The following is a 24,037-nucleotide window of genomic DNA, read 5'->3' as shown; positions in this document are numbered from 1 at the left end:
CTCTTGGCTTAGCACCACACAACAGGCAATAAAGGGCTTTTTGAGCGGAGAGCCCGTGTGTGAGGAAGTTGCTCCCGCTGTGGATTTACGTGGGCTGTAGTAGATGGGGATGCATTTTAGCTATGAAGTAAAATACTAATATCAATTGGAAAACAATGAAAAAAAGAGAAAAATTCCTTTCAAATGAGAGAAGAAAGATGAGCCGGAGGCCTGTGAGGCTCTGCTAGGATAGCTGGTTCTGAGCTGCAGATTTACTATCCTCCTTCGATCACCTTACAACTCAAAGTCAATGGGAACTGAGAACTCTAAAAACCACGAAAGGAGGCTGCCACCGAATTCGTGATGATCGTAGTCTTGGGAAAAAAAGAATTACTCATGATCATATTCTGCCCTGGAGTACCTCAGAGAAGATTCAAGCAGTAGCTACGGTGGAATTCCAGTCACACGCCTCCACCAGCATCTCACACTTCTTTACAACACGTACTTCGGCCTTGCTACCATATTAAGAGCATACTGTTTCACAAATTAAACCGCTTATTCAATATGTTGCAGCCTAATTCCTTTCAGATTCTGGAATTTTTATCCCTCAGCCCACAGATCCAACCTGTGAGGCAGCAGAACGCAGACAGGCCATGGAGAGCAAGCCACCCAACAACATTCAGATACCAGGGGAAATGGGCAACTCATCTTCCCAATATATTATCTTTGGCTCTGCAGACAGAAAGTCTTGGCCCTGTCAAAGTACCACTGCAGAAATCTCGTGATGGGTGTAAGATTCTGATGTCCTGTCACCAAGAAGGGCTTCAGCAGGAAGGACGTCAAGATCATGAACTGCTTGTGGGGAGTCTCCTCTAGGGACCTCTGCACTACGGCACCTTCAGGAGCACCTCAGCTTAGGAAGTGCTAAAAAGACTTGCTGATGGTAAGCTGATGGGTTTCTTTTTTCTTTTTTATGTGTTGAGAAAACCTGGTAGATTGCAATCAATGCGATGACCCCTACAAAGAGCGTTGAAGCGCACGGCGCTCTCCCTGGGGAAGGTTCTACAGGTGACCAGCAGCCTTTAGTTATTTTGAAATCCTATGAAAAAACACAATCCAATCTGTATAGCACTTCCTACTAAGTCCACAGCAAAATTTAAATTATGCACATAAATCTGATGATACCATAAGTAAAATTCTAGTTTTTCTCAATTAATTCTTCTACATGTTGAAAATTTCCACATATATTTCTCTCTCAGTTTGTTCTCCACCACTTCCCCTTTTAGAGTATTTCCCACTTTACCCGATTCATCTTTTGGTTTCTGCAGAGAGCATCTATTCTCAGCGTGTCTTTTCTGTGACCTCCTCTTTGCAGTATTTTCAGGTTTAAATTTAATTTTAAAGGTTTTTCCCCATTGTGGTAACAAACACTACATCCCATTGTGCTACCCCACCATTTATTTTGTCAGACAAACGCAGTGCTGTCTGGAATGCCGCACAACCGAGCTGCTGCCGCGGCTTCACTTTCCGAAAATTATAGGGGAGAGATAATTTCCATTGATCCCAACGTTTTGATACTGCTTCTCAGTGCAGCTGGCGGGGAAAGGCGGGGAGCCGGCTGAATGGCACCTACACCTCTTACCGTGTCGCCTTTCCCTGAGAAACAGCTATTTATTTTTTTTCCTTTCAATTAGCTGGGTTCCGCTTTAAACATTTCTAATAAAAACCACCTCTCTCTCACCACTGTTGCCAGTCTCCACCTCCTGTTTGATATCGTCTGTACGGGGAGAGTACCATTCTGCCAAGGTGGGGCGCTCCCCCTTTCACAAAAGCAGAAAACACAGACGGAAAGCCCCGGAGTAACATAACCCTCTCACCCACCACCGACACCCACACGAAGGCACTTCCCTGCCCCTCCCCAGACAACGCCGTCCGCTTGCCCGTCACTAGCACCCCTGCTTTTTCACCATCTTCCTCCTCCCCACCTCTTCGTCTTGTTTCTTCTCGAATTCAATCTATATTTGTAAATAGCTGGGGGCAAACTACGTTTTATGAAGGATCTGTAACTTCTGCCACAACGGGATCTCGGCTAGTTTGGAACTCGGATATAGCACTGCAAAATTCCCAGTATTCATAAATTTCAATGCTAAATAAGTAGTTAAAACTTATATTAGTAAATTAGTTAAATTTTAACAAACAAATAACTCACTTTTATAAAAACAAATAGTTTCAGACTTTGAAAAAGGCTTCACACATCCTGGAGTCCATTTTACGGTCTTATTTATCTTCAGCTTTAGACGGAAAAACAGTCCGGTGTGCCTTTATTTTCAGAGGCATTTGACCACCTCACATTGCCTTCTGCTACAGCAGCGGAGCCGCAGACACTGGCCAACGTGGCCCCGCGCTCCCGGCGGCTCTGTCCGCGTCCTGCGGGGAACGGCACGGCAATCCCTCCTGGTTGACTTCCTAATGGGCATGGTGCGTGGCTCAGCAGGATTCGCACCGCTGTGGCCATCGCACCAGCCTGACGGCAGGCGTGGCTGATGATCCCCAAAATGTCAGGCACACAAATAAGCGCTGTTTATCTGGACAAACATCTCAGCAACCTTCCTGGACTCAGATGTTCATGGGTTGGGTTCTCCTCCAAACTGTTAGGTCATACAGCCATTTTCTTTCCCCGTTGACCGCTCATCTAATTGCCCAGGCATCCATGATCGGTTTCTCCTCCGCGTTATTCCCGAGGGTTCACGAGACGCAGGTGCCAGTTTGGCTCCGGTGGTGCCAGCAGCGCTGTGCGCTTTTGAGTGCATTAGCAAGGAACGGCTGCAGTGCCTCTCGCGGAGCTCCTGCCCCACAGCACAACGCTTTTCAAATTGTACAGCCTTTCTGAGACCCCTTCTCCAGCAAACTCCGTCTTTTACATATGCAGGCCTGTCACTGGAGGACAGAATCATAGTCGTTGAGGTTGGAAGGGACCTTTAAGATCATCAAGTCCAACCATTAACCTACCCTGACAAAACCACTTCTAAACCATGTCCCCGGGACATGGATACTTACCTTTTGCCCAAATCTATCAATAAAAATTCAAAAGAAACAGTTTCTGCTTCTTGTTCATCGTGCACAGGATAATTAAACTTGTGAGAAACGTTTGCCACGAGGTACCGTAAGTGTTTGAGGAATCAATGAAGCTTCCAAGTAGTTTCAATTCAGTGTGCAGTTACCAGACATCCCCGTGGACCCCCTTCCTCTTGAGCTGCTTATCTGGCATTTACATTTTGGGGTTCCTGTGCTCTGAAACAACTACAGAGTTCAGACTCAGCGGTAGACTACCGAGTTGGGTATGAACCCAGATAGCCACAACCATTTCTGTAACACCACTGCCCCCACCACTTTCTCGATGATGCAGTTTAATAAAATTTTTCAGCTGAAGCAGCAACGGAGGTCAGAAGAGATGGGGTGAACGCTATAGAGGTCGTCGCAGCACCGGTGCGCGCGCTCTGCGCGGCTGCACAAGGCTGACCGGCAAAGCTGCACCGCTCAGCGCTGCCACTGCAGTTCACAACCAGCAGTGCTCAAACACAGTTTGCACGATCCAAACCAGTGTCTACCCACCAGCAAGCACATCTGGCTCCTTCAAGAGAAAGCTTCAAAAAAGTAAAATAAATACTTCTCAGAAGCTGGGATGTTTGTTCTCTTTTGTAACGTAGGAGGCTGAGGGAGCCCCTGCTCTGCGCTGCACACTCTTCAGGGGATTCCACATCCCACTTGGACAGCCCCAAGGTACGGTTACAATATCTTTCCTGTCAACCATGGAATCCCTCTCCCTGTGGCACTCATCCTCAGGCAGAATCAAACGCAGCCCAAACGCTCGGGGTGCGGTTATTTCAGCAAATGTACCGTTGATACACCACTCAAGGGCTGTCCTGGATTCTACATTTGTATTTGATGAACAACCCTGTTTCTATCCAACTTACTCAAATAAAGCATGAATATAACTTAAGTAGCGATGCCTGCGTAAGTGTGCAACTCGTCTATAAATAAAAGTAATTTGAAGCATTAGGAACAACTACTGGAGGAGCGTTCCCCGGGGGCCCGGGCAGCCCCGCACGCCGCCCGCGGGGAGCGGGAGAACACAGACAAGGGGATCTCCCCAAAAAAGCGCTGAGTGTGTGTTCTTAACCAGGTTTAGAGAGCGCGGAGCTGCGCCCGCCTGCACACCAGCATTACCCTCGGAGCTGCCAGACGGGCACAAACCCGCGGGGCCGAGGTACACATGTCAAACCCACACCGCCGCTTTCTGCTGGGAAAACCAGTGCCTTATTGACAGATCCCACTGCAGAACTGTGCTCCACACGCAAAAGAAGTGAGAGATTATCAGTAAAACGCAGCTGTGATGTTCCATATGTTTGAAAACACATTGTATTTGTGTTGTGCGTTGCCACATCCTTTTCATTTCAGAATGGTTTGTAGAGGCTGTTTCTGTCCACCGCCTTCCTACCAACGGCTGTCTCCGTTAAAAAACCAAAAACCTACTTCCATCACGGAATTAAAAAGCTGGAAACTACAAACTATATTACCAGAAGTTGTCTTTCTACCTTTTTCTAATTGTCTATTTAAAAATCACATCCCCCTCTACCAGAAGGGTCTGGTAAACACTCGTTAGGCTTAGAAATTTGTAGGTAATAAAAACTGAACTGAAACTTGGTGGGCAAGAACACTTGTTTGAAAACGGAGGGTTTTAAGTTATCCATTTCTCTTTCTCTCTCTCTCTTCCCCCCCCTCCTCTCCAATACCTGCCTATTTTACTGACATGACTTGTAATACCACGGAGCGCCCAGGATGCAAACACGACGTGAGGCAGCATTATCCCCCCTTCTACGCTGAAAACGGGTAAGCAAGCAAGCAAAAAAATTTTGGAAGTCAGCGCCCAGAGAACTTTCCCTCTTCTCCCAGCAGAGGAACCGTGCCGGGCAGCCGGGCAGGTTGAGTAGCAAGGAGCCGAGCGGGAGGCGCAGCGGGTGCAGCGCTCACACAGGGGCCGGGGCGCGGGGCACGGGCAGCGGTGGGTGCGCGGGGGCGGCGTGGCCTCTGCTGGACCCCCCCGTGGGAAAGCACCTTCTCCAGCCCGCACGCACGGACAGCAGCGTGACAGGGATGCAGAGCGCGCTGCTTAATACCGCCTTCCCTTTCGCCTTTGGTTCTGCGGGACTGAACAAAAACGTGTTCAAAAATTTTTAATAACTTCAAGATAGTCTAAATGGGAAATTAAATGAACCAGAAATATAAGAGATGCGACTCTGCGAGCAAAATGTTATTAGCAGCTACTTACCGTATTGCTAGCCTTTATCTGGGTAGATAAAAGGGTCTGTCTGTAGTTTTAGATTCAATTAGTACCCAGCATAACGACTTCCCGACGGAAGCCACAGATATTATCGCTATAGAAACAACTAAACATGTGTTTGGCTTGTTGATACCTACTCCAAAGCCACCACGGCAAGGGTGCTTATAAATAACAACCAGTCCATCATTTACAGCAGGAAGAGCGTTCTAACTCAGCTACAGTTGCTAATAAGCCATCTACACTTATGCACCAGGGTAGGAGCCTTCAGGGTAACTTGGCTATTTTAACATTTTACCTGAAATTTAGAGATGACAGAGACTGCTAAACAAAAAATAAACAAACAGAACGAACAATGACTAATCTACACGCTTTCAAAATGAACAATTTGATTTTCAGTTCTGCTGCGCGTAGGTAACTAAATGAGTCACTGTTTAAGGCTATTTAATAGAAACAGAATTAAAATAGGCCAGAAGGAAAAATTTGGAAAGCGTTTGAAGTTCCCCCCCCAATAGTCCCCAACACGCACTGTGTTCACACAGCAAAACCTCTCTTTCGGAAAAAGGTTTCTACCTGAACTTACATATATATATAAAAAATTACTACAGTAATGTATATGTTTTCATATATATACATAAAATCACTATACGATGTGATTTATAGTATCAAAAAATTATTAAAGGCACTTCAGAATTTCAGGAAAAAGAACCTTACGAAAATACTCACTACTAATGCTTATTCTGGCTCTTGGGGCTCCGAAACTTTGAAAATATACCATACAACCCTGAGCTTGATCTGGCTGGGTCAAAAAACCAGGAAAAATAAACGTCTTGTTTTGTTGTCTCAGAGTACCAGCTAATCTCCGCAGAGCTGGGCAGCAGGAGCCTTCGGGTCTTCACTCAAGAAATGACTGCTGAGTGAACACGCGAGCAGGTCGTGCTATTTCAGCTGGAGCTGCACCGGTGCTGAGTAGGATGACAGAGTTACGGTGCGCGTTCGGCAGTCACGTCATCCTTTCTGGACCCCAATACAGTGTTTCCACAACAGTCTGGCTTTGCTGACGCATGTTCAGCTCACAAGCGACCGCCTTCCCCAACCTGTCCCCTGCAGACCTGCTCCTCGCCAGGATTCCTCCACAAAACTTCGGGGCTGCTTAGTCCCAGCAGAGAACTTCGCCATTTTCTGTACTTTTTTCGCACCTTTTTTGAAAACGGAAGTGATCCAGACGAGACACCTTCACATGCATTGCCTTTGCTGGATGTTCTTCATCTTTTTACCTGGTGCGGCTTTGCCCCTTTGCCAGCAGCACTGCCCCCCGCTAGCGAAGGCAGCGGCCTCCTACTGAAGGCTGACGTGAGAAAGGCACCGCAGGTTCCCTGACCTCACCACCTGATGGATTTCACTGGCTGTCATTTCACTAGCAACACAGTCCAAATCCAAAAGTATGATTTTTTTTTTTTTAAATTAAGATGCACAAATTTTTAATTTTCATAAAATTAACAGACAAAGCTTGCAAAAGTTGAGAATGACTACAGTAAAAAAATATGTAAGACACCTCTCTCTTAAAAGACCACTCTTCCGTGCTCAGTTTACAGGAGACAACCCAGTCTGCAGTAGTATTTTACATAACCCTGATTTTTTTAGTCCATTTAAAACACTGTTGCTTGAGGAATCCGGGAAATGGTTAACAAGGCACAGATACAAGTTTTTAGAGCCAGAGCCAGCAATAGCACTTTGCACTACGAGAACAGCAAAGCTCCTTATGATTCCCTTATTGTTCACTGAAATCCCTCAGATTTCTCCGTTTTTCTCCTTGATTTCCATCTTTTGTCTTTGCTTCACCTTTAGACAACCTTTAGCCTCTTCATTTCATCTTTCCCTGATTGGGATTCTGACTCTGCTGAACATGGAGTGTAGGTATCTCCTTCCCTCTCACGCCTTCCGTTCTCCTGGCTCAGGCGCACCTCCGGCGTCGTATACACCAACTCCCCCGATGGGAGCAGGTTTACACAGGCGCACCCTGTGAAGCGTGCCTTCCACCTCACCTCCTGCTGCCATTTCTTACGAGCGTGAGTTACGTCTTCTTTCTGTACAAGACAGCCAACTTTGCTGCTGCTAAAATTCCTTCTATGGACTTCTGCACCAATTGCTCTTGCGCATCGATGCTTTCATCAGATATTAAAATCTCGTCTCTCTCAGGCTTCCCAGCTGTCACTGTTTTCTTTCATAGATTCTTTCCTTTTGTTCTGTAAAAACTCCGTTTCCCAGTCCTGTTCCCGCTAATCTTCTGCCTCCAGTTCTGTGCTCTGCTCAGTGTTGCTGCCGCAGGTGCAATTCCCTCTTCCCCCTCCACACGAAGAGTGCGGAAGGAAGCGGTTCCAGACCACCACCGGGTCCTGAGGCCAGACGCTCCGAATTCCCGCCCTGCAAGCACGCTGCCTGCACCCAGCCCGTCCGGCGGGCACGGTTCCTCGCTGGGTCGGCACCTAAGCCTTCCCTTGGACTTGGGGGAGCGCCGCCTGGGCCACGCTGGCGCTCGGGATTGCTCCGACAGCCCCGCAGTTCGGGTCGTGCCCCAGCCTGCCGCACCGCCTTTACCACAGAGCCATCGTCGGAATAGCCCCTTTTCCCTTCCTGTAACTTCCCACTCCTCCAGTTCACATGATCTCTTAAAACCAACTTACTGTGTACAGCCTCGTAAGAATCAAAAGCCTCAGAACAAATACTGGAACAAGACGGGATGAGACTCACAGGTCCTACAACCGGAACGGGGCACAGTCCATCCAACCCGACTCGCTGCAAACACGGGTCGGAGCCTTCAGAGGGAAACAGCTGCCTCAGAGTTAGAGCTACTACTCAGAGACGACTTTCTGTTAGAAAATGGATTTATATATACGTAAGGGGATAAGAATCTACTGGTCGTTCAGATTAAACATTCCAGAAGTTTATTACCCACACAGTTAAAAAGGGACAATATTTAAGACTGAATTTTCCTATCTTCACCTTTCAACTGCTGAATGTTGAAACGGTATTAAGCCCCAATGTTCCAAATTAAACGGTAATACTATAATGACTCTTCCTGATGAAGATAATTACTAATTATAATCCAATCATCATCTGAACTTCTCTTTGAATAAGTAGAAGGTGGGCTTAATCTTTTGCCATAAAATAGGTTTTTATATCTGAAATTGTCTATTATTTCTCGAGATGTGATTATCATATAGTCATCTAACTCAATGTTACTTCTCATATAATTTCTTTAAACCTTTTTAGTTAAGAGTTTTCAGTGCATATATTCACAATTTTCAGGACAATGACAATACTCAATTTTTCTGTTAAAGAAACACTATCTTTAAAGATGCCACTGGGATAAAGTTCCTTTCTAAGCACAGCATTCATGCTAACTAGTTTACCTTTTTAAGTCTTTTTAAGCTAGAAGAGAGGGAAATATAAGAAAAGTAAGACTGATGTGAAGAGGGGAAGAAAACATACGTGTTAAGGCCTTGAGAAGGACTGTGCTGTCTTGTGTGCTTCAAACAGCACTGAATACAACGACAACCATCAATGAATTAACAACATGACTTGTAATAAAACCAGTACACTTTACCTATTAATACACTTTTGCTATTTGAAAACCTTTAAAAGCCCCGCTGTGCAGTTCTACTATAAAAACTTTAACTTTCGGAATAAATCAGTACAGAGGCAGTTGTTTTCAGCATGACAAACAAAGGTGAGTTACCCAAGAGGAATGCTCCTTCATCTGATGCTGGTTGCTATGAGGACCATTTGCATGGCCACGCCAAAAACAGTTTTGACAGAGCTGGTAGTTGTGGCACTGCTGGCATCGGTACCGGAAACCCATCATGCTCTCGCACCGGCAATACGAACATTCCACGGGATGGAAGACTTGGTGGAGATGGGGAAAGAGGGGAAAAAACAAAAAAGTAATGAGCAGACTTTAGGAAAACCTCGACCGTCAAATTGCATTGGAGCATCCAACCCCCGCCCCAGGTTCTTAACCATTAAACCAACTTGTTATTCTGGACAGTCATGGATTTTGAGTGCAGAGCAGGTAATTTCAGTAAGATTAACCATATATGTAAGCTGATGATAACACAGCAGTTCCATCTGACAGGTTCAATATCTCTTCTTCAGCCTTCTCCCTTCTCAGATACACTCCGACCCCAAAGTCTCCATGAACGTCCAACCACGCTCAGCATCCATATGAGCGGGCAGGGAGAGCAGAAATTCGCTATATTCACCCAGGTTAACTTCTGCCCAAGGAGACCGCTCTGCCCTTGAGCCAGCTGAGAGAGCTTTTCACACAAGAGGCAAATTCAGAGCACCACGATGGGCTTCTGCTCTGAACCACCTCTCACCGAGGGCCTTCCCTCGCTCTTCCCCAACTGTGAGCTGCCTCTGGTGCCTCCATAGCTTATGGGGAAGAAATCTCCAATGTACCTCTAAATCTTAACATCACGAGACCTGGACCTAGGTGTGCCATGCAGAGGGACCCTCAGAAGTGGGCTAAAAAAGCCATTTAAGAAATGCTTCTTCCCTGTTCTCCTACCCATGAACAACCACAGACTTGATCCGTTTAAGAGAGGTCTTCAGAATAAACAAGAGGAATGTGAGAATGAGGTCAGGGAGCTATCTTACTGTGTCAACTGCATCTCAAAAGGTGAGGCACAGGCGCTAGAATGGAAGGATGGCGGTGAATTACAGGAGCAAATGGTTTGGCGTTGCTGTGGGTCTAGAGCGCAAGTCATTCCAGGTGGGTATAAATAACCGTGCTGTGGAGAAGACCGTGGGGAAAAAAGAGCAGCTCACTGGCCAGTCAGCTGAAATTCTTAGATATGTCTCTTATAAACTACTGAAAGATGCAAGAGAAATAGTTAGAAGGAGTCTGAAGCTTTGATCTATGATGAAAATTACGATTTACCTGTTCCAACTGAGACTTGGTGCAAAACTGCACAGGGCAACAGCGTTAATGCAGAGAGACGGCTTCTGTGGGAAGGTGTGGGCAGTTAAAGAGTGCAGAAGTGCCTGACACCGCACGAGGGGATGCACGTGCCAAAACTGCTAAAAACACACGAGTAACAATTAAAGCAAAGACAACTTGAGCATTGGCCCGGGCAGAAACGCCATGGATAATTAGGCCGAGATGACCAGGCGATGAGGCTTCATTGCGGCACACAGCGACACTGTATAAAGCACCACTTGATGGTGGTGGGGGATTTCAATATACAGATGCCCAGTGGGAACGGACTGTAGAGGAACTGGTGACTTTTTTTTTTTACAAAAAGTAGAGAAATCAATGAAAGGAAAGACTTCCCGATTTGTATCAAACAGGAGCTAAGAACTGGCTGAAAAAGATGACAAGTGACCTTAAGTCAACATGCCAACGGAGTGATTTTGTGAATTTTAGGGAGCAGAAGAGAGAGAACATGACTTCAGTGCAGCACATTTCAGTAATCTCATGAGAATTAGTGGTTAAGCTACAACAAGAAACAATTCAACAGGAAAAGTGAGTTAGAAGAACTGTCAGTTCCTTACAGAAATGATGCTAAAGAAACAAGCATAAACTATCTCAGTGCAGAGGAAAGAGCAGACCATAATAAAAGACCGGTGTGGCTAAACTTAAGAGTCCCTCAATAACCTAAAATTCAAAAGGAAGCCTACAGAAGCAAAAACTGGGAAAAATTAATAAGGCGGGTTAAAAGAATAACTCAAATATTCAGAGACAAAGTCAGAAAACGAGCAGGGGATTTAAAAGGGACGTTACAAGAATTGTGATGATGATCCTTAAAAGGGTGTAAAATTATACATATGTAACTACTGACTTCTCATGTTATTTTAGCTTGTAGAATACATACTGGAACAAATAATAAAGCAAAGTATTGGGTGCACCTGAAGAACAACAGAGAAATGAGCCACGGACAACGTTTGCCAAATCAACCCAATGTCTTTCCATTACAGAGTAATTGACCTTGAAAATAGGAAACAGGCATCAAGTGCCATCAATTTTTCATTTTGCTTCAGTACTTCTTACAAAGTTGGTCTCCCGTGATATTCTCGTGACAGGGGGAAATACACAATAGATGAAAGGACTGAAACTTGGATGTGAATCTCATGGAAAAGACCAGAGTGCCGCTAATTGTCTAAATGGAAAGATCTAATAAGTGGAGGGCTTTATTCCCGGTCACGCACTGGTCAATATTTTTCATAAACATATTGCACAACCATCAGAAATGCCTGATTTGGGTCATCCCATTTCAAGGAAAATGTGGGTTAATTATATGTAGAGGAGAAGGCAATAGAATTGTCTGAGCGATATCTAGGAGACGTCTCAGCTAGGAGCAGGCTGTGAGAAGCTTTCATCAAACATGCGAGAGGTACTTACAAAAATAGCAATACATTCTCCAGAGCCAGTGGCCAAAAACCAGGTACTTAAGGGTCAAAACTGCAATAAGAAAACACTCATGCTAGAATATTAGGGAAAAAAAAAAAGGTTTCTCACCCTAGGAATACTGAAAGAGTGATCTATCCCCAGCTTCAAGCCCAAGGAGGTGTTGAAACTTTTTGACAGAGGCTTTTAAGGAGCAGCGAGGCAAATATTTCAAGACTGTTTACATGAATTCAAGCTTGCCTTTGGAAAGAGAGATGGATGAAGTCACAGGTTCCCAAAGCTTTTTTTTCTTTGCACCCCTCCCCCCACCGCACACACTCTCCCACACCGTCCCTCCGGCCCACGGCAGGGCTGCCGTCTCCTGCGGCGCCAGAGCATTCGCTCGCTGCCTTAAGGAAAGCCACGCGCTGGTATCAGCTGACGGTGGCACGTTCTGTCTACCTCTGTGCTCCGCTTCAGCTCGTCCCTTCTTCCCCACCCTTCCAAAACTGTCTCTCACCTTCTCTGACTCTATGCGTTTAGAAGAGATTCCTAGTGATGAAAAGGGGACAAAAGTACTGCAGAGTCCTGAACTAAAGAATCAAAATCTTGACATGGATATGCTTGATTTAGGAAAGCAATAACATTCTGATAAAATAAAACACAAGGCAAAATAATAATGGCGACATAATAATGGAGTACTGCCTCCAGCTCTGGAGCCCCCAACATAGGAGAGACATGGAGCTGGTGGAGCGGGGCCAGAGGGGGGCCCAGAGCTGCTGGGAGGGCTGGAGCCCCTCTGCTGGGAGGACAGGCTGGGAGAGGTGGGGGGGTCAGCCTGGAGAAGAGAAGGCTCCGTGGAGACCTCCGAGCCCCTTCCAGTGCCTAAAGGGGCTCCAGGAGAGCTGGGGAGGGACTCTGGGTCAGGGGGGGGAGCCGTGGGACGAGGGGGGACGGTTTGACACTGACAGAGGGGAGATTTAGGTGATATATTGGGAAGAAATTCTCGGCTGTGGGGGCGGTGAGCCCCTGGCGCAGGGTGCCCCGAGAAGCTGTGGCTGCCCCATCCCTGGAGGTGTTCAAGGCCGGGTTGGACGGGGCTGGGAGCAACCTGGGCTGGGGGGAGGTGGCCCTGCCCAGGGCAGGGGGGTTGGTACTCAATGATCTTCAAGGTCCCTTCTGACCTAAACCTTTCTGTGATTCTATGACAGCACTCGATGTACTGCGAAAAGCACGCTCTGCAAATGATTGGTAAAGAGAAGACTGGAACAATCAGTACCAGAGAGTATGAGATCATGTGCAAGGTACCTGGCCGTCAAGATAGAAACCAAAAAGGTGCACTTTTTAGTTTGTTTGTCTGGTTTTGGTTTTTTTTTTTTTTTTTTTTTTTTGGGTCTTTTCTTTTTCTGAAAGTGACCAAGTTTAGCTGGATGGGAAACAAATTTAGTGGACCAGCGCGATTCCTCCCAGTACCAACCTGTTGCCTTCCCCTTCCTGGCTTGCTGCCAGCTGGTATGTCAGGATCAAATGTAGGTATTACTCTTTTCCCATTTTTTGTTCATTTCTGAATGCCATAAAATATGGTGTTGCAAACTTTATTTCTCTTCTCTCCTGTTCAGATCGCATTCCACACTGCCATCGGCATAAATCCAACTGCACTGAAGTTGCCATGAAACTGCCAATTGAAAATGTTTTTCCCATCACTGACATGCCCAACTCCAAGTCACGCTTGTACCAGCGCATCCCCTCCCACCTACGGACTGTCAGAGTCCACCTCATGTCCGGATCCCTTTTTCCTCTCTCCTTCCTGCTCTTCCTTTCCTGCCTCTGCAATACTTGTTCTAATCGTAACGCTCATGTTTCGTGTTCTCTGCCTCAGTGATCTGAATGTTTTCATGCTGTTGGCACCTTCTCTTTTGAAGGTGCCCCATTACCAAAGGTGGGAGTTTTAAGCTTCTTTCCATCTTTCACTGCATCCGAGTCTTCAGTCATTCCCTTTTCTGGTTGCCAGTACTCCACACTCAAACTTCCGACTGGGTCTTTCTTGAGGGAGACAACCTGCTCCTTCCTGCCTTCCCCCGCCAGCAGCCCCCTTCCCTTTGGAAGGTGTGGGAAGGGCAGGAGAGAGCGCTGTGGGACATGTCCTTCTGCCTCCCGTCCCAACCTGCCCACCCCAGCACCACTGACCGCTCAGGCTCCCACCCCACAGGGTGTCCTCGTCACCAAACTAACCTCACCCAGCAAAGCTTGGAAATTCCTCCAGATGAAAGCTGGAAGGTTGTGAAGTGTCCTTTCTCCTCTTCCGCCCTCCCCTATCACAGATGTCTCTCATTTGCTGTCTTCTACAAAGCCTAATTTATTCAAAGATCTTGTGCCATCTCGTGATTTCCCTCAGCCTCCTCGTAGCCATTCCTTCTTTATTATTACTTTCTTCCGTCTGTTCCCCTTGCTCTCCACCATCAAAATATACAAACAATTGTTTTCGGACTCCAAAGAAAAAAAATTGACCATATTTTCTTCTCTAACTCCAAGTCCCTTTTGCCTCTAAGCTTACCGAGCGCAGGCTTACTGCCTGCTGTGCCTCTCCTTCAGTTCTGATGTTAGGAGATCCCTCTGCCTCCCACATTTCCAGAGAAGCCATTCTGGTCAAAATCCCTTATTACCATTTCCCACCCAAATGCAGTTATTGTTACTCCATCGCCAATTTTTGAGTTGCAAACCCCAAATCCAATATTCCTCCTTATTTTGAAATCTCCATATAGTGCCCTGGCTCATTGTATTCATACTTTATCTTATATTTTGACTGCTGAAGCCAAAACCAAGTCTCTGCTCTGTCTGAACAACACCCTTCCCACAGAGGCATACAATTAGGGCTTCTAAAACATGATAGTAATATAAATGATAGATTGCTAAAATTAAATAATGAAGAAGAGTTTTAGAGGAAAATTGTGGATCCATGTTTTGGATCCACATGTTGTTTCAAAGCACCCTAATTTTAAAGGCACGTGACAGAGGTAAGAGAGACGCGGGACTGAATGGCCTGAGACTGGTCTGGAACTGGGATCCACACCCACATTGTCTGCTTCCATGGGACTCAGTATTTCCATGGGAAGAACAGCCTAAATAGCAAAACGTAGGTAGAAGTAAGTATAGAAAAAGAACAGAATCTTTATTAAATTGTGTAGGAGAAATTCCCAAAGACATTAAAAAACTGGCAGCTAAAGGAAAATGAAAATGTGACAGCTGCAAAACGCAAGAAAAGAAATCAAAGAGGAGATAATAAAAGTAGAAAGCTAAAGCATGATGAAGATGTAGTAATTCAACATTTTTCACATAAAAATGTTTTCAAGGAAGACCTGGAAAAAAATCCACTGCTGCAAAGTCTGACTAAACCAGAATTAATGTTGGAGGAGAACTGCTTTGAAGAACTTGCCGTGCTTCTATTATAGTATTCCTTCACACGTGGTACTAACAGCTACACCTGCAAACAAGACGCACTGCTACAAGGCTTTGGGTTGTCCCAGTGGACACAAGCCAGCAGTAGTGATGTGCACATCCATCACTTCTAAACTTTACTACTCCAATGTAAAAATACAAACGACAGCGCTAGCTAGGAGATAAAAACGCAACCATCTGCTTAATTGAGCGATACATAGCACAAAAAGCAAATACTCCAAATACTGCATTCCTTTTAAAGCTGTCTGTAATTTTTCCCACAGAAATCATGTCTAGTATACAACGTACATGCCAAGCTCCAGCTTTCAACTCTGTCTTTCAGATTTTGCCATGGAAACTATTCAAATGAGTGGAAAGAGAACTCTTCCATGAGATTAACCTCCTTAGCTAAAAATCAATGAATAGAGGTGGCAGTTTAGAGCAGGAATCTGTACTTTCCCACGGACTGAAGCAGGAACCTCACCTCCTTGGTCTAAACTAACAGGTGTGAATACACCCAAATACTCTCTGGTCCTGCAATCTGCTGCCAAAGCTCCAAACAAAACCCTGTCTCTGGGACTAAACACATTCTGCTCCGCTCACTGCGGTGAACGCTGCTTTACACCCTGTGATCTACGGACCACGTGGATCTGATGGACTACAACCACGGCATCAGCAGCTTATGACGAACAAAGCAATCTGGCACGTGCTACACAGCAGCCGACGTGGAACCACCTTGTAAAATATCCACATTCCGCGGGAAAGCTTAAGGACCGGCAAAACAGAAAAGACCGAAGCGCATTATGGATTTTCTATCCAGAAAAGAAATGATGGGCTTAAAAACTCACAGAATACACCAGTGAGACATGCTCCAAGGTGCCAAGTCAGACAACGGCTCTAAGCAGGGCATGGAAAAACACACGCGTATCGCAAGACCCGGCCTAAGTTGTGCAGACTCCGCTGAGCGGTAGCTTGCCATCTTCCTGTACTCTGCAAATATGCTATACACAATTATCACAGATGGGAATTAACATACCAGGGCAGCACGGAGTGAAACATCTTCGCAGAGGCTGCCTTTTGGAACCCGCTTCCAGATGTTTGTTACCACTCATACAAGTGACGCTGTGCCCCTTCAAGGGGTATTGGCCTTCCTAATTACAATGATGTCTACAGCAGTTTGTGGCTTCCTTTCCCTTCCTTTAAAGCAATCAGCTGGAGAATCTAAATAGTTTACAACTGGTCATTAAGGACCAGAGTTCACAATGAGAAGAGCCTTCCTTAATGACAACTTACAACTTGGGCAGTGCAGGAAATTGTCTATTGCTGGTACAGAAGATTTCAACGCTACATTTTTTCTTAAGCCTTTTCTTTACCTACTGACAAGCCAAGGGCAATGCAGACCTCCATGAAAATGTCCAGATTCCCTAAAGCAAAAACTGAAAAAAATCTGGCTCCTGAGTAATCACAAAACACATGGTCTCAAAACCACAGTAAGGAAAAAGGGAGAGCAGTTTCTCTATGGATGTCAGCAACACAGCACAGCAAGGGACAGGCTGAATTGAAGGCATGAGTTTCTGCCACTGTAACTCTTTTTCCACAGGCAGGATAATTCTGAAGTAATTATGAGTACGTCTCTATACTTATACTACATTTCCTACTGGAAGCTAGAATTCATGGAAACCCAGGGAAGCACAAAAAAACCTGTGAAAATAAGGCAATCCTGCTTCTGGAAGGAATGTTTCCCCTGTGTTTCAGGGAAGGCAGAGAAAGGCAATGCCACTCACCCACTGACCCGCCTGTCTGGAAGCGAGGAGGGAAGAAAGGCAGAGGGGGCAGAGATGGGCCATGGACCACCACGGGCTCGGCAGCAGCCGCGGCCGCCCCCGGCCCTCCCGCGCCGGCAGCAGGGGCTCTGCAGGGAGGCGTCAAGATGGTCCCTTCCAAACACGGGCATGCCTGACCTGCCTGCCCAGGAAACCACCTTCCTCCCCTCGAGAAACGTGAAAAAGCCAAACCCCCAAAAACGGCATCACCACTGCAGTTCTGTGGAATTGTTAAGCTTTTTTTTCTCTTTTTTCAAAGAAAAGTTGAAAATTAATTCCACTGCGAATTGGAATTCCACCATCTTTCCTTGTGAAAAGTAAAGGGCTGAGCCCAAGTAAGGCTGCAGAGCAGCCGCTAAACCAAGTTTGTCACTTTCAGAAAGGCAGAAATTCTCAATTCCATTCACAAACTATTGAAATTAGTTTGATCTTCTGGGAAAGTTAAAGATCTATTTGTCACAGAGGTGGCCAGAGCCTGAGTTACAATACCTGACCCAATAACAACCTGACACGGTTAAAAAATGTCATGGAACATTTTTAAATTGGGAACTCCTAAACAGGAGTTGCGTTCTCCCTATCACAGACATTTGGTTTGTTTTAAATAGTTGTATTTCAGGTAAGATACAATCCTTACCCTAGAGAGTCCACGAGGTAGCACAGCATTTCTACAAACATTAATATAAGCTTAAGATAACAGGCATAGTGAGTTTAAAAGCCAGATATTCTTTCTATATTTTCCCTTTGTTATAAATGTGAGAGGAAAAAGAACCCCAACCATAGCCGGAAGACTTCTTCCACTCGCATTTACAAAGCATAACTATTTCTACAGAGGCATAACTAAAGAGATTAGAACGCCTGCACAAAAGCATGCTGTTATGCTGCATATTAGCATGCAAATCAAGAGGATGGCTCTCAAAAATAACAAGCCGGACTATTTGTTTACATCAATGCTAACAATCCACAGAGTTTTTTTTTAACCTGTAAATGTTATTTCACCAATAAAACAAGCTCATTGCAGAGCTTAATTGCCTTTTGCTTACATCAGAGTTGAAAAGATGACTGAGGAAATCACAGGATTTTTTTTTTTTTTAAAGGTGTCAACCGAGGTGTTCAAGTGCCTCTGAAGTAACTCAGCAGTGATTGCCAGAGTAATTAATGAGAATATTTACAAGCTGTGAAGGAGACAAACATCTGGCTGGGAGGAAAGGTTAGGGAACACAAGCACTACACTCCGACAAGGTGCAATCCGGAGAAAACTAACTCGTGGTGGAAATCGACAGCTGACTCCAGAACAAGATGACTACTAAACACGACAAGGAAATGTGTCCGAGGAAGCAGCAGCAAAGACATGAAGGGTCTTTATGGATCTTTATGGGTCTTTATGGACTAAGCCTGCGGAGGAGAACTTCAGGGAATGATTGAATGGGATTTCCATTGCACTCACACCGAGAATCACAAAATCACTCAATGGCTGAGGCTGGAAGGGACCTCTGGAGATTGCTCAAAGCAGTATCACATTGTCCAGTCAGATCCTGACTGTCTCCGAGGACAGAGACTCCGCAACCTGGGCAACCTCCTGCAGAGATTGACCACCCTTACAATAAAAGAATTTCTTCTTATGTTTAACCAGAATTTCCTGTATTTCCATTTGTGCCCATCGCCTCTTGTCCTGCCACCGGTACCACCGAGAAGACTGTAGGTGTATCTCCTTTACTGCTTCCCACCGGCTGTTTGCACATACTGGCAGGGTCCCCCCGAGCCTGCTCCTCTCCGGGCTAAGCAGTCCCACCTCTCTCTGCCTATCCTTGTACCACACATGCTCCAGTCCCTTCAGTAGCTTTGTGGTCCTTTGCTGGACTCACTCCAGTAAGTCCACGTCTCCCTTGTACGGGAGAGCCCAGCACTGGACACAGTACTTCAGATTTGGTCTCACCAGCAGTGAACATCTCCCTCAACCTGCGAGCTCCGCTCTTCCCAATGCAGCCCAGGACACTGTTGGCCTTTTCTGCTTCGAGGTGGCATTGCTGGCAGGTGTTCAACTGGATGGCCACCAGGAGCCCCAAGCCCGTTTCTGCCAAATTGTTTTCCAGCCAGTCAGCCTCCAGTGTGCACTGGTGTGTGAGGTCATTCCTTCCCAGGTGCTGGACTCTGCACTTCCCAGTGCTGAGCTTTGTAAGACTCATGAGGAAAGAGGTAAAGTTATTTTTGAGACCTCACATTCTCATGAATCTGCACTGGGAGAATCATCTTGTACCTGTCCAGATACCCAACTACAGCCTTCCAAACCTATTCTGAAGAAACAGTTCAGCACCTCTAGTAAAGCATCTGCAGTAAAAACAAAAATAAAAAAAAAACCACCTGTGTAACACTAGAGAGTGAGGTGTACCTTGAGCAGGGAGGTTATTTACCACGAGCTGTCCTTTTGTCCAAGAGGGCAAGAACAGTGGCACAAATTATCAATGGTAAAATAACTCAGCAAGCAGCTTGGGAGGCAGCTGTAGAAGAGGCTGATCAGAATTAGAAACCTAACTTTAATGACACAAATATTAAAAATCATCCTAAGGAGTTATCTGAATGTGTAACAAGAGTCCTGTGTGTAACACAGGATTAAATCTGGGACCGACTGGCAGATCAGATGAATGCGGAGAAGCTCTGCCTCCTTGGAAGAAAGTGTTAGGAAAAGGGGCGCTTACACAATGGCTCCCAGGGCAGATGGTCAGACCGGGATCTGCACATCCTGGAGCAGCCGTACTGCACAATGAGGGCAACAGAAGCTGTCAGCTAATACAGGAATGCACGCGCTAATCTAGAAGGATGATATTATTCTGAGTACGTAGCAATTTCCTCCAGGTACTTTCAAGCAGAAAAAAGGATCAGACTATGGATTATCTCTAAATCTTTCCACCATTTCACTTCTGTCCAAACACAGTGTTGAAAGACTTTACCCTTGCCTAAGCTCTGCGCAATTCTATCCTGACCTGTAACTCATATAAACATTTTTACTGCCTGTTTCCTTACCGTATTTATTCCACCCTGTGTGCTTTTCTTGAAGTACAAGTTTATAAGGATAAGAGGATGAAGGAAGAGGCAGGAAGCAAGAAATCACTGCTGCCCTTCTATTAGCGCAACCTGTCATGTAAGGGTGGGAAAGACACTGCAGTACTGTAGTTTACCAAATATTTTAACTACACCAACCTCCCCATCTTTTTCGTAACTTTTCCGTAAGATTTGTCTCCATGAAATTGCTCCCCTCAAAATTCTTTTAAAAAAAAACACACTTTTTTTTAAAATGAGGCCGACAGGAAATGTCTGTAAACACACAGAGCAATCGGGAAATTCACCTGCTCTTCTGTTGCAACAAAGAAGGAAAGGCCCATGGAGCACCTCAATTCCAGTCTTGTTCAGTGCTGAACAAATGCAGATTAAATTCACAACCAGATACACTTTGCAAAAGGATCAAGAGAAGACAACGAAACAAATGCCAAAAATCCAGCATATCAAAATCACAGCAGTGCTGAACCATGTCACAGGCACAAGTGTCAAGAAAGAGAGACTGGAATATCACTCATGAAAACTTAGCTGGAGAGAGACCGCCGAGCTGCGCCTGCAAACAGCTGGGCAAAGCGGAGTTCATCTGCCTGCACCTCAAAAGGAAGAAGGTCTTTACACCTTGACATGACCACAAACACACTAAGCGGAAGAAGAGGTAACAACTAGTGGGGGTGCGGTGGGGTGGAGGGGGTGTTTGAAGGATGATGACACGATTTTGCTCCGTGGTGAAGGAAACAAAAGATGAGGGTTAGTTTATGGGTGAAGAAAGACAAAAAAAAAAGGTAGTTTTTTTTTCTAGCATTCATAGACAAAACATCATACAACTATACTGTGTGCAACTGGAGAAGAAATTAAACACACCACCTTTTTGGCCTCTAAAGACAACAAATAGTTTCAATACACTTTCACAGCCTTCTGCAGGAAACCCCTCTGCTTCCCTGAACTCCATAAAGCTCTCTCAGCCAGATGACTCTTTCATCACTCTTTCTCACTGTTAATCTTCAGTTTTCCATCCCTTATTGCTCCTTAAATACTTTCCATAGGCAATAAACCCAGGAAATTTTAGCTAAATAATGGTCTGGAAGTGAAAGGAGCTCAGCATTTACCTCCCAAGGCGAGCACTGAAGTGACTCAGGCTCAAATGCTACTCAAGGCTGAACAGGTACCAAAATCTCTGGGAGTCAGCACTTGAAAGTGTACATTAAAGCACAGTTCAAGTGAAGTTTTTTAATAAAGTTTCAGAATAAACATGAACATTTAGAGAATATGATTTTTCTGCTGCTTGTTTTTCATCTTCCGCTACTAACGGTGCTAGAACTCTCAAACTAGTCTTGTTTTGCAGCGTTGCTGATGATTGCATGAAGAATCAGTCTTCATCCCAGAAGGATTGTCGCTCTTACCAAAGTCTGGCCTTAAACGCTCTGGGACTAAGACCACTGCAGTGGAAATGATGAAGACATTAAGTGCTTCGTTATGTGAGAAAGGACAGCATATTTACATGTGTTGAACAGAAACCCTGCTCTGACCAGATGTTGCAAGAAAATATTCCATTTACCATTTTCAACATGGGCGAGTCTGTGCATGAGAGGCAGCCACACAAGGCACTGAGGAGGTGGATCAGCCATCAAGGTGTCCAAAAACATGTTTAGCATGATCTTTTTCTGCAAAGAAAAGAGAAATACAGCTTATAATTATAAGAAAAAATTTCAATTTTATATACCAAAAACTACTTCAGCCTTAAAATGTCTCTATGACTCAACTTGTCTACCAGGGACATTTCATAGGCTATAAAGAGATAAAAATCACAACTTTGCTCAGGGAGTTTCAATCTCTATTAGGCAAACAGTAACACCGCAAAGAAGGTATTAATATAGACATGATATAATCATACAAAAATAAATGATAAACAGATGAACAGAAAACTCCAAGAGAGGGAAGACAGGATTGGTTCCCGAGTTGCAGTTTCTTATTTTGAAGAGGGATACAGCAAATGTGAGCGGAGGTTATTTAACAATGTAGAAAACAGTATTTCAAACATACAGACAGCACTGAAAAAAGCAGGCATACATAAAAGTAATTACAACTAATATTCATACATGAGCTACACAGTAAGGGATTTATTTTTTTTTAAAGGCAAAATAAGAAAAAAAGAGGTAAGGGGAGAACTAGACTATAAGATTTTAAACAACTGTCAATAAAAATGAAATTGATAGGAAATCATTAGGAGGAGGAAGTCAGGCACATTAAGAGTACTATTTGCTAAGGTTTCAAATTCAAGTGAGCAAGAGAATTTCTGCTGCAAACACAAACAGATGGAGAGAGCCGGTAAGAAAAACAGCTGAGAATATTATGGATACAAAGAACGACTAGGTTGGCTTTGGCATGCACTAAGCTAGATGCTTCCGAGCTTCCCCCAGGCAGGCGGCCAGCTGCTCAGACGGCACTTTGGTCTCACCTTCGCATATTTGCTCCACAGAGCACCCTCCGCAGGGAGGGTGAGCGGAGCCAGAGGAACGCCAGTCTGGTTTTCCAGGAGCTGCGAAACTAACTGTAGCTTTCACTCGCAACTCTCACGCCAAAAATTGAGCTGGTTTTTGTTTGCAGGTGTGGTTTCGGTTGTGGGTTGTTTGGGTTTTGTTTTGTTTTTTAATTAAAGAGAAGGTTTATATTTAGAGCATCAATATATTTGTGATTAGCAGCAAATATACACACCTAATACCTCTGCAGTACTACCCTGAAGAGATAACGTTGAATTATAATCACCTATCCCAGTCACCATTAGGGAAAAATTCTAAGAAACATTTAACCGTACTTCTTCCAACTTTTACAGGGTGTCCTTGTTCCAGTCTCTCTGCTTAGTAACTGAAAAGCTTCTCCCAAATAGCTAACTGCTGCTACAGGAGAGCCCCAGAACTTCCCTAGCCACGTGCGACACCAGACGCCCTACCTGGACGCGAGGCAGCCCTGGCTGGTGCCGGAGCCTGCCCCCCGGCTGTCCCCCCATCACAGCCAAATCATCCCCCCGGCTGTTAACAACCACACACAGTCAACCCACCGCCTCCTCCCTTTAGGGTGAAGAAAGCCAAAGTCTTTTAACAAACGCACATCTCGGTAACGCCCCGAAGCCCTCTACATACGCTGGACCAAGTCTTCTGATAGAAGGAGAACCACAGTTTTTAATTGGGAATTAACTGATTGTGGTATGCAACGTCTGAGACCAGAAAGGGCTGTGTGCGTAACCAGGAACCGCTGTGCTAATGGCATTAAATGGCAGTGTCGTCTGTAATTGAAGTTTCAAATCTTAACAGAATTACCCAGTTGCTTACTTGTATAGGTATTGTATGACTTCCCCAAAACGCCTCCAAGGTCCCCAGATTTGCCTTGGCTCTCATCTCTCATACTGTTTCATATACAGGAGCATGAAAGTTACTCCAGATAATAAATACTGTGCATAGGCAGACAAGATTTCTGAGATAAGACTCCGGATCCATTAGACATCACACCCATTTTTAAAAAGTATAAGATGGACGGCCCAGGGGACCACCAGTCATAGAATCATAGAATTGTCTAGGTTGGAAGAGACCCTTGGGGTCATCGAGTCCAACCATCTACCCTACTCTACAAAGTTCTCCCCTACACCATATCCCCCAACACCACATCTCAACGTCTCTTAAACACATCCAGGGATGGTGACTCAACCACGTCCCTGGGCTGTCAGCCTCCCCTCCATGCCTCTAGAGATCACGGAGCACAACCTCCTGGAAAACATGTTGAAACATAGGGAAGACAGGGTGGTGATTCGAGACAGCCAGCATGGCTTCGTGAAGGGCGACTCCTGCCTATTTAGTGGCCTTCTATGCTGTGACTGCATCAGGGGACAAGAGCAGAGCTATGGATGTCATGTACCTGCACTTCTGTAAGGCTTTTGATACAGTTCACCGCAACCTTCTGGCCACTACATTGGACATAGATGATGGATAAGGAATTGGCTGGATGGCGGTGTCCAAAGCGTTACAGTCGATG

General features: G+C 45.3%; 1 protein-coding gene across 1 annotated transcript in view; it reads right to left on the bottom strand.

Moving 5' to 3' along the window:
* Window positions 1–24,037, bottom strand: part of DTNB (dystrobrevin beta) — a 216,009-nt gene that overhangs the window by 146,154 nt on the left and 45,818 nt on the right. The window contains 2 exon segments of the mRNA XM_082481519.1: window positions 9,057–9,223; window positions 21,570–21,675. Coding sequence (XP_082337645.1) covers window positions 9,057–9,223; window positions 21,570–21,675 — 273 coding nt within the window.

This window comes from Vanellus vanellus (genome assembly GCF_965231255.1).
Source record: "Vanellus vanellus genome assembly, chromosome: 3".
Taxonomy (NCBI): Eukaryota; Metazoa; Chordata; class Aves; order Charadriiformes; family Charadriidae; genus Vanellus; species Vanellus vanellus.
The sequence above is the reverse complement of the archived record's forward strand: the minus strand, read 5'-3'. Positions and strand labels throughout refer to the sequence as shown.